The following is an 11,984-nucleotide window of genomic DNA, read 5'->3' on the forward strand; positions in this document are numbered from 1 at the left end:
CTCACCCTATTACATTTATTCACTTGCTTAAATCCACAATTACTTTTCCTTCTCTCTCCCTCTATTGTAACTTCAACAGCCAAAACTCTACCCTTGGATAAATCTAACTCCACACCTACATCTAGGAAGCAGAAAGTGTCTGAGGAAAAAACAAAGAACACTTAATTCTGCTGCCTGGTCTCACTTGGAGTTCATGACCACTATTCTCGATGGGTCCTTAATGCGGTCTGGTGTATTGTATTTCCCTAATTCAATCACTCTTATTTTTCTATATCAACATTTCAAACTTTCTTCTCAGTCCTAAATCCTCCAACACCTCTTACCTGTTCCTCACTCTAAACGAATGACCATGTTTCCTATTTCAATTAAAAAAAAAAAGAGAGAGGCAATTAGAAGAGAATTTCCTTATTCTATAAACCACCACATCTACTACCCTACTTGCACCTGTACCCATTTTTTCCACCTTCAGTTACAATGGATGAACAGTTCATTCTCCTAAGTAAGGTCAACCCTTTTACTTGGACCCTTGACCTGATACCCTCCTATAATCTCTCTTTTCTATCAGTCTGGCTCTTTCTCATATTAAACTATGAATCCTTATCTCATATTTTCAACTACCCTTTTAGCATCTCTACCTGGATGTGCAACAGACATCTCAAATTTAGCGTGTCCAAAACTATCCTCCTAATTTCTTACCATGACAGTCCCTGCTCTAAACATCCTCTCAAAAACCCTAAAAGTCATCACTGACATTTTTTCTCTTTTACTACACATCCAATCTATCAGCACATCCTGTTGGCCCTATATTAAAAATATTTCAAGAATCAACCACTTCTCACCACAGACACCTAGTCCAAACCACCATTATCTCCTGTCACTCCATTGCTTTGCTTGTACTTCCTTCCCAACAGTTATTCTCCATAAAGCTTGAAGCTGCCAAAATTATCATTTCAATCTATGAATTAGATCATGTCATTCCAACACTCAAAACTCTCTAGTGGCTTCTCATATCCTCAAAGAAAGCCAAAATCCTTACAAAGTCCTACATGATGTGATCCCTCACTACCTCTCTAACCTCAGCTCCCACTCCCTCCCCATCTCTACCTCTTCCCTGTACCACGCCACTTCAGTAAAAGTGGGAATGAATCAGTTAACCTCTCCTTTTTGTCTTACAAGAATTTCTTCTCATCTGGACATTAAAAAAAAAAGTTTCATTCTCTCTCTCTTTTGTAATAGCATTGATATGGGCTATCAACTGGGGGACGGGGTTTAAAAATGACTATTTTAAAAAATAAGTAGAGGTGATTTGATAAAAGGGCAAAAGGGGGGAGGAAAAAAGACTACTGGATCCTTCTCAAAAAGATTGAAACAATGGTCACAAAATGAAAAAGTGTGACATCAAGTGAGATATGTAAGTATGAAAAACACCACCCAGTTGTTTTATGTTATGTTGTTGTTATTTGTTGCTGTCGAGTAAATTCCAACTCATGGCGATCCCACACGTGTAGAGCAAAACTGCTCCATAGGGTTTTCAAGACTGTGACCTTTTGGAAGCAGATTGCCAGGCCTTTCTTCTGAAGCACCTCTGGGTGGGTTCAAATCGCCAACCGCTCAGCTAGCAGTCAAGTGTTTAACTGTCTGCACCGCTCCTAGCTGTTTTAAGGTCACTCCTTTCTATTAGAAAGAAATCAGGACATTCGAGTCCTACTTTCTCTACATACTTTCTCTGCAACTTTGAGCTAATAATCCATGTCTTTTGCAAACGTCTAATGTGGAAAATACATACCTAACTTTATCGAAGTACTAAGATAAACACAAAACATATGTATCCAGCACTTTCTTCAAAAGAAATGACTACTTTAACATAACATATATTAAATAACCTAGCTTTGCAACTTTTTTTTTTCCTTGCCTCCTCCCACGCCAACTTCCTTTTGTTATCATTTGCATTCTGCTAAGAAATACTTTTAACAGTTGCTAAAGCCAGACATAATCGGGAGGGGGAATTTTCAGTGGAAAATGAAAAGAGGTCTTATAGCTGCATTTCAAGGCTAAAACATCTGGAATTTTCCTTTCTTGTGGTCCTGAGGCAGGCGTGTGTCCCGTCAGCAGAGATGAGGAGGAGCAAGGCTGTTGGTTCTCAAAGATCAGCCTGAGGGCAGGTGGGGGAGGGAGGTGACTCCAGGCAGCTAGTCCTGAGTTTTGCTTCTTCTTTTTTATTTTTTATTTTTAATACTGTGTTTTTGGAAAAAATTTACGTAGCAAATCAGGTTCTCATTTAACAATCTGTATACATATTATTCAGTAACATTGGTTACACTTTTCACAATGTGTCAGCATTCTTTAAAACTTAAACTAAAAATATCCCCTGAAGTCTTCTTAAAACCAAACAATCGCTTAGCTATACTAGTTAAAAATGGCTGTCTTGAGCATTATGGTCTTTTAAGAACTGTCTATATGGGATCAAAGTGAAAACAGCAACTCGAAAAATTAGACAGGAAACTTAAGGGGCAGTGAGTTTATGTTAATGGCGGAGGAACATCTCAGAAAGGAAGGTGAGAATGGCTGCACAACTCAAAGAATGTAATCAATGTCACTGAATTGTACCTGTAAAAAAGGCTGAATTGATGTATGTTTTGCTGCGCATATTCTCAACAAACAACAAAATAAAACTAAAAAAATCTAGTTTTGTTTTTATTGTTTATAACCTAAGTTGACTTAAAAATGGACAAACATCCAACAACAACCACTGGGAACGGTTCTTACGTTATAACATCAGTCAGCGTATCTCTGACATCAGGTTTACTTGATACTTCAGAAAAGAGGTGTGTGTGTTCTGACATTTACAGAGCTTTGAAATCAAGTAAAGCTGTTAGGAAATTGAAGCAAAGCATCAGAAAACAGTTTTTGACTCCGTTTTTATCTACCAATATTTACGGTATCTTGGGAAAGTCACTGAATTTTTATTGGATATCCACTACGTGCCGAACACCATGATAGGTTTTTTACATATATTATCTCATGTAACCCTCACAACAAATCTGAAGAGTAGATGTTGTTACTGTTGTGTGTAATCAAGTTGATTCCGACTCACAGCAAACCCATATGACAGACTAGAACTGCCCCATAGGGTTTCCTAGGCTGTAATCTTTATGGGAGCAGATTCTCAGTCAGGACTTTTCTCCTGTGGAGCGGTTGGTGGGTTCGAACCTCTGACCTTTAGGTTGGCAGCCGAGCACTTAGCCACTGTGCCACCCAGTAGATAGTATTTTCTATGAGGTTCAGAGAGATGTTAAATAATCTAGCCCAAGCTCATAGAGCTAGTGCAGAACTGAAATTCAAAAACCAGCCTATATGACTTAAATTATCCCCTAGGTTCCTTTTCAGGACTAAAATCCTTAAACTAAATACAGATTATGATTGACTTTTAAAAAAATTTCAACAAGGCTAAAGAGATAATGCTATATGCCATTTCACTTCAGAGCTATGACTGTCCTGTCCCTCAATTCGGAAAACATCCCACCAAAACCACTCCAAGTCACTGCTAATGGAAATACATCCTTGAGGCATTAAAAGTGGCTGAATACACTATTCTATAGAGTATAGCAATATATACATAACAAGCCCTCTGCTCCATGAAAAATAAAATTCCTACAATATAAATAAGATTTTTATACTATCACTTTAATCATGTCCTTCTTCTGGGAAGAGATTACTACTCATTAAATGTTGATAAATAAGATTTAAAAGCAAATGCAGGATTTAGCAGAATATTATAGCCCAAACTAGACCAAAAGGTTGAAACTTCATTTGGTGGCAGAGTATTATTGCATATTATTTCCATACTTTTAAAATGAAAACTAAATGTCCTAGTGGCACAGTGGTTAAGAGCTCAGGCTGCTAACCAAAAGGTCAGCAGTTCGAATCCACCATCGGCTCCCTGGAAACCCATGGGGCAGTTCTACTCTGTTCTACAGGGTTGCCATGAGTCGGAATTGACTCACGGGGACAGTTTTGGGTTTACTGAAATTATGCCTAGGGAAAAATAACCAGTATCAATTATACTTAATAAAAACAAATCATGATTTTTAAATTCTCCAATCTAATTCAATAAAGAACTTAATTGGACATTTAATACTTGTATTAACTTACCTGCATAAGTAACAATCCAACTATAAAAGCACTTCCTTGACAGTAACCAACCTCACGATCCACTAAAGAATATGCCTACAAGGTAAAAAAAAAAAAAAAAAAAAAAGTTGTTCAAAATACATTGACATGGTATATTATACCTTCATTTTTTACAAACCTAATATTGTTGTAGCATGTGGATTAAAGACCATTCTTTTTTTAGAAGAGCTTTTGCTTGCTTGTTGTAAATAGGCCCATAAATATTTTAAAAGTAAATATTTTATTACTAAAATTTTCTTTTGACAATTTCCCAATTGGAAATTGCCAGCTCCTAAGGAGAAAAAAAAAAAGGAATACGGACTCAGGAAATTAATATAGCTTAAAAATCAAGTAAAATTTATACTGATAATGGGACTAATGAGGCACAGCAGTCCCGGGACAAGGGCTAGAAGGCAGAAGGGGACAGAAAAGCTGGTGATAGGGAACCCAAAGTTGAGTAAGGATATTGTTGATGTGTTGTGAGGTTGTTAACCATTGTCATAGGGCAACATGTGTACTGTTTAATGAGAAACTATTTTGTTCTGTAAACCTTCATCTGAAGTGAGAATAGCAGCACAATTGGAAGAGTGCAGTTGATGTCACTGAACCCTGCATGTAGAAATTTTTGAAATGGTGTATTATTGGCCATGTGTATTTTCACCAAAAAAAAAAGAAAAGGTCGAGAAGGGAGAGGGTTGACTTGTCGTGGGGTTGTTAACCAATGTCATAAAACAATATGTGTACTACTGTTTCATGAGAAACTATTTGTTCTGTGAACCTTCACCTGAAGTACAATAAAAAAAAAAATTTATACTGATAAAAGATAAAACTAGTATAGAATTAAGGTAAAGCATGGGCAAAATTAAAATAGCTTAACAGGAAATCAATATTTCCCAATACCTTCACAAAGGTAGCTGGATGGGAAAGAAACTATGGGAAAAGACAATATGGAAGGAAAAATTACAACAGTACACACTTTTAGAGACTACAATCTCTTAACAATGCTGGCCATAGCAAGCAGAAAAGTTTCCTGACAGCACAAATGCTGCCATGACAGGAGATGGTTGCATCCTAGATTTTCAATCTCATAGAAGGTTAATTATTGATTTTCATAGAGGATCTCTCTGTGGTATAGTGATTTATAATTTATTTTATCTCAGCCAACTCATGCTGAATAATGTGGTGAATTTTCTAACAAGTTCTCCAAACTAGACAGCAATGTAGCATCAGGATTTTTAATTTCTTCTTAAAATTATATAAGAGAAACTATGCTAAAGATAGATTTATTGTCAAAGCAACTGATTACTGGGGTGGGAGTTCATGCTTTATAACAGGAAATGTATAATTTCGATCTTTCAAAAATTCATTTCATTTGAAAAAAATAAATAGAACTTACCTTCATTACATTAAATAAAACCTCCTGTCCAAGGCTATCTTTTTCCTTAAAAAAGTTATGTTCAGGATAAGTTCTAGCAATGTCCCTTCGGATCAATTTTTCACAAGGTGAGGTCATTTTCAAGAGTTCTGAATACTGATCCTTAATTGGCATACTTTGTGCACTGCATAAAAGTTGCCAAACTATTGCTCTAAAGTGGTGGGGTATCCCTTTACGAACAAGTTCCTAAAAAAAAAAATAAAGGCAAAAATTTTTAATAAATTATTAAGGTCTCCTACCATAAAAGTCTTATTGGAGGTTGGAATGGAGGGAAGACTTTATCAACTTTATGTTTCACAAAGCTGGTATTATGTATTTACAACAAGAGTAGGGAACCTTTTAACCAAGGCTAAGATTTGGCCCTTGGATGTATCCTGTTCTGATCAGAGAGGCTGCAAAGTTGTGGATAAATTCTGGTCATTTCACTCAGAGTGTGGCCTCCAAAGGTGTAAGGACTGGCTAACCTGCAGAGCTGTGAAGGATGGTACAGTACCCATCACCTTTCAAAGGCCTATTGAAGCAAAAAGGGAAAATACTGATATTCAAGGATGGCACAGCTAAATCTATAAAATGAGGGAACTTAACTAATTTCTAAAATACTTTTCAGCTATATAATTCTACAATTTTAGGACCTCTGTAATAACTGATGAAGATACCTTGTAGAACAGTGGTTAAGCGATCAGCTGCTAACCAAAGGTCAGTGGTTCGAATCCACCAGCCGCTCCACAGGAGAAAGATGTGGCAGTCTGCTCCCATAAAGACTACAGCCTTGGAAACCCTATGGGGCAGTTCTACTTGATTCTACAGGGTTGCTATGAGTCAGAATTGACTCGACGGCAACGAAATTTATAATAACTGACTTCTACCGAACAAAATATCTACAGGCACAAACAAATGAAAACATATAAAGCAGACCTTTTTATCATATAGCTTGGAAATTACAGAATCTGATGCTTTTTTTCTAATCCTTGAATTAATTATCTATTAATCCATGCCTGATATCCTTTGGGATGAAGGAAAGAACTTCAACAAAGAACACGAGTACCTTAACTTGCTTTTCCTTCTTTTTGCGCACATCTTCCCATTCGTTAACAATTCTTCCCCAGAGAATCCAAGAATCTTCTTCGAGGTGGCTGAGGTTGCTAGAGGCTGATGAACTTGATACAAGAGAGGAGCCACTGTTTCTTCTTGACCCATTTACAGATCTTAACGACTTGCTATCCGTCTCTAACAATCTAAAACATAATTAAAAATTGCTGAAGACCTAATCTTACAGTAACACGAAATGAGGTAGTGATGACACACGTCTTACAACTTTGCTACAGCAATTTAGCCACTGTTTTAAAATACAGTTTTAATAATATGCATGATTTCAATAATTGTTAGTTGGCATCAATAAAATAACTACTGTATTTTTTCACCTAAGCACAGCAGTTTCAAAATTTGAAATAGCAAATTCTGTTAAATATTTTAGTACTATTAGCCCCATTATAATTTCTCTTTATCTTCATTGAAAATTCAAATTAGAAGGACCCTTCTGGTGAGAAAACTGCTTAGGAACACTGGTTTTTGCTTCATGCTCTAACCTGTACTTAGGAGAGGTACAACAAATTCTATGGAATAACTAATCTTATCATATTCACAATGTGTCCAGGCTAAATAAGTAAGGCACAGCCACACAAATTAACCAAATCCCTTTTCCTTTTGCTTCACTCATGTGTAACTTATCTGCCCAAACAAGTGTTCTGTTTGGCACACACAACATAAAACTCCTGAATATTACCACTATTTTAAAACTGGAAGATTTCATATATTTATTTATATACACATACACATGTATTTATTTATAATTCTGGATTGTCTTGAAAAATGAAAAATAGGGCAAAACTGGGCCCATATTTCTTCACAGCAACAACAGGGCAAAGCTGACTAGGGACTACTACTTTTAGATGGGGAAGGACTTTAATTGACTTGGTCTCCACATTCCCTTCTGCCTCCCCAAAACTCAGGCCGACCAATAGCTGCTACTTATCATTGGGCTTGCACTGTTAAACTGGGACGTCTTTGCTCTTAAAGTTCCCGCTGACCTTTGATTTCACAACTCTGTTTTAGGCTTCTTCCTTATCTATAGAAAGAGGTTAAGATAATTTTAAAGATCCATTCCATGACTCATCATGACACCAAACTCATTATTTCTTTGACACTTGCATAAGCTACACAGGAAGGTTGGAAAATGTGGCTCTATCACTATAAACTATACATCATTCAAATGACAAGGGTCGTAAAACATCTTTTTGTGTACTTAAACACGGCTACTGCCCACTTCCAGTAACTCCTTCATAAAAAGTCATCTGCTTAGAACGTAAGAAATGTTCCCAATACGTACTTATAAAATTTCAAAACTAAAAGAAACACATGGACCAAATACTATTTATCAGATTACAGAACCACCCTTTGATAGTCAGACTTACATCGTATTCATATAGTTACATCCCCGAAAACATTTGCTCAATGTAAAATACATTAAATATTAATTGAATAGAAATAAAATTAATATTGTCATATTAAAAATAAAACTTCCAAGGTGGGGCCAAGATGGCAGAGTAGTCAGACACTTCCTGTGGTCCCTCTTACAACAAATACCCAAAAAAACAAGTGTATCGATCATATATAACCATCTAGGAGACCAGAACATCAAAGACAAGGTTGAGGAATCGGATTGAGTGCCAGGGGGAGGGAGAGATGGTTCAGAAGCAGTGAGGAGTTGCCAGACCTGACCTGGCTGGCACCAGCACCCTGTAGGCTGGATCAGCTGGTGTGCATGGTGAGGTAAGCAGTGGCGCTCAGGATGAGTTTTCCACATCAGGAGAAACTGAGCAGCGGACAGTCTGCTCAAGCCTCCAGAATCAGTGAGAAATGGCGCTCAACCAGCAAAAGGTAAGTAAGTATATGCGTCTAACCTACCACACAGACAAAAAAAAAAGAAAAAAAACAAACAAACCCTGCCCTTTGGGAAGTACCTCTCTCCCATTTACCTGCCCCCTCCTCACTCTGCTCTGATACGGGTCTGGCTTCAGCGACTGCTGTACCCCCTGGGCCAGAAGTAGGACCCATCACATGCCCTGAGCCATTCTTCCAGCCTTGGAGAGGGAACAAATTAACAAACAGGAAAAAATAATCTGCCAGCTCCCCTAAGCCGGGAACTCAGGGCAGGCACAGCTCCTTTCCCTAGGCACAGGCATAAAGGATCCACAGACTCTGAATGCCTTTCACCCCTGCATAGACCTGTGTGGGCCCATTTCAACAGCACAGGCCCTCATTAGTACAGTACAATAGAGTACATACCTGAAGTCTATTTTCAACTGTATCAGCTATAAACGGGAGTGACAGAATCATGACATTTGACACCGCCCTGCCCATTAAGCAAAGTCCTCAACTACCCATATCAGGTACCCACCTAGCCACCCACGACAGGGATCCAAGAGTAAGTGGTGCCTCCCAGTCCTTACAGCCAACAGCACTGGGTGCCCATAGTCCAGATGCAAAACCAACCCACCTATGCACTCTAGGGAACAGAGACACGCCTTCCCCCCAGACAGTCAGGGGCAGTCGTCAGTCCCCTGCCTTGTTCAGCTTATGACCCCCTACTGCAGCCAGATACCTGTGCCTACTCCAATCACCCCAGCATGTCTAGGACTGTAGGTAAGAGCCTGCACCACACAATCGATGACCAATGACCTGGACACCTGAGCTGAATCCACACAAGAAAAGTAAATGGACTCCTGGGCTCACATATCTAGTAACAGCTCCAACTACCTGGTGACAGGATGCGAGGGCTTCAAAGATGCCAATAATCAAACTAGCTCACATGACCAGCCTATTTGGGCATATCAAAACAAAACAAGAAACTAGGACACAGTAAGCAAACATAAAATAAATAAATATAGTAACTTATCAATGGCTCGGAGACAACAATCAGTAACAAATCACATAAAGAGGCAGACCATGATGGCTTCAGCAAGCTCCCAAAATAAAGAATCAAGAAACCTTCTAGAGGAAGAGAACTTCTTGGAATTACTGGAGGTAGAATTCAAACTATTAATAATAATAATCTTAGGAAGGAGATCAGGCAAAACGCAGAACAAGCCAAGGAACACACAGACAAAGCAATAGAGGAAATTAAGAAGGTTATACAAGAGCATAATGACAAATTTAACAGGCTGCAAGAATCCTTAGAGAGAAAGCAAACAATCCAGAAGATTAACAATAATGGCTCAGAATTAGACAACTCAATAGAAAGTCATAGGAGCAGAACTGAGGCAGCAGAAGTCAGAATTAGTGCAATTGAAGATAAAGCACTTGACACCAACTTATCTGAGCAAAAATCAGATAAAAGAATTTTAAAAAATGAAGAAAGCCTAACAATTATATGGGACTCTATCAAGAGGAATAACCTATGAGTGACTGGAGTACCAGAATAGAGGGAGATAACAGAAAATATAGAGAGAATTGTTGAAGATTTGCTGGCAGAAAACTTCGCTGATATCGTGAAAGATAAGGAGATATCTATCCAAGAAGCTCATCGAACCCCACATAAGGTAGATCCCAAAAGAAAGTCACACACAAGACATATTATAATCAAACTTGCCAAAACCAAAGATAAAGAGAGAATTTTAAGAGCGGTAGGGATAAACGAAAAGTCATCTACAAAGGAGAGTCAATTAGAATAAGCTCGGACTACTCAGCAGAAAGCATGCAGGCAAGAAAGCAATGGGACGGCATATATAAAGCCTTGAAGGAAAAAAATTGCCAGCCAAGAATTATATATCCAGCAAAACTGTCTCTCAAATAGGATGGTGAAATTAGGGCATTTCCAGATAAACAGAAGTTTAGGGAATTTGTAAAACCCAAACCAAAATTACATAAAATACTAGAGGGAGCCCTCCGGTTAGAAAATCAATAACATCAGATAACAACCCAAGTCTAGAACACAGAACAGAACAACCAGACTATCAACCCAGATAGGGAAGTCATAAAAATAAATCAAAGTTAAAACACTGAAAATAGGGAAACAGAGACATCAATGTGTAAAAGATGTTAACATTAAAACTAAAAATACGGACTAAATAAGGTAGTCACTGATCTTTCATGTGGAAAAATAAAACTTCCAAATCCCAGATTTGTAATATTCAAGAACACAATAATATAAATTAAATAAAATCTGAGTTTTACTCATGGGATAATTTTATATATTTTCATGGCAACAATTATTCAAATAAAACTAAAATTTCTCAAATCTTGCTAGAAACATGAAAGTTTATAAAACAGCTAAAATAAAAATCAACTATTTGCTATACAAATATTCTTCATTTGAAGAAAAGAAATGAGGTTTTACTTTAATTCCCATTTTTTTCTACATTTTATTTCAGGAAGCCTGTATCTTAAAGAGAAATTAATGTATCTATATACTAACTTTCTATATAATCCTAAACCCTAAGAATTCTAAATGGAATAGAGAAACAAACTTTACTGAAATAATGAACCAGGACCTAAATTAAGGCGCCCCAGTGGCACAGTGTTTAAAGCGTTCGACTGCTAACCAAAAGATTAGCAGTTTGAAACCACCAGCGGGAGAAAGATGTGGTAGTCTTTACAGCCTTGGAAACCCTATGGGGTTGCTATGAGTCAGAATCGACTTGACAGCAGTGGGTTTTTGGTTTTTCTGGACCTAAGTTCCTTATTTCACTTAAATATTCACCGAATGCTTATTATATGCCAAATAATTAAGCTACATCATTTAGTCTCACCAGAGAGACATGAGGTTAAAAGAAAATAATGGTATTTACTAACACACACATAAATTTTGAGATATAATGGAAGTACAGATGAAAGAGTATCTAAATGAAAGGTTTCCAGAGAATCAGAAAGGTCTTGGAGATCATTGATTTGCAACTTATAGGATAAGCAGGAATGCTCAGCAAACTCATGACTAGGCTAGAAAAGAAGGCTAAGCAGTTCACATCCAGAGGACACTGAAATGGCATATACAGACACACAAGCTGAGAGAAATACTTACCAATGAAATATTCCAAGTAAAGACATTAAATTACCTCACACAATACACAAAAATAACCCCAAAATGGATCAACAGACCTAAATATAAAAGCTAAAACTAAACAGCTCCAAAAAATTCATTAAAAAATTATCAGAGAAAGGAGTTCTGGCAAAATGGCGCTCTAGGCAGAAGCACCACGCCGTCCCTCCACAGCAAAGATCCAAAAAACTAAGCCGAACAGAGAATACAACAATCCTGAAACCCTAAACCATCAAATGAAGAGATAAAGAACTCAGCCAAGCACCAAATGGAGTGAGAAAACTA

The 11,984-nt window shown here is 37.5% G+C and overlaps 1 protein-coding gene across 3 annotated transcripts in view; it reads right to left on the minus strand.

Annotated features, from left to right (window-relative positions):
• The window catches only part of EVI5 (ecotropic viral integration site 5), a 286,322-nt gene that overhangs the window by 155,992 nt on the left and 118,346 nt on the right, over positions 1 to 11,984 (minus strand). For all 3 annotated transcript variants that reach the window (XM_023733439.1, XM_023733437.1, XM_023733438.1), the window contains 3 exons: positions 6,651 to 6,840; positions 5,567 to 5,791; positions 4,153 to 4,227 (listed from right to left, as the gene is read on the minus strand). In XM_023733439.1, the coding sequence (XP_023589207.1) occupies positions 4,153 to 4,227; positions 5,567 to 5,791; positions 6,651 to 6,840 (490 nt within the window). The remainder of the gene's footprint in view (positions 1 to 4,152; positions 4,228 to 5,566; positions 5,792 to 6,650; positions 6,841 to 11,984) is intronic.

Source organism: Trichechus manatus, unplaced genomic scaffold (genome assembly GCF_000243295.1).
Source record: "Trichechus manatus latirostris isolate Lorelei unplaced genomic scaffold, TriManLat1.0 scaffold00058, whole genome shotgun sequence".
Taxonomy (NCBI): Eukaryota; Metazoa; Chordata; class Mammalia; order Sirenia; family Trichechidae; genus Trichechus; species Trichechus manatus.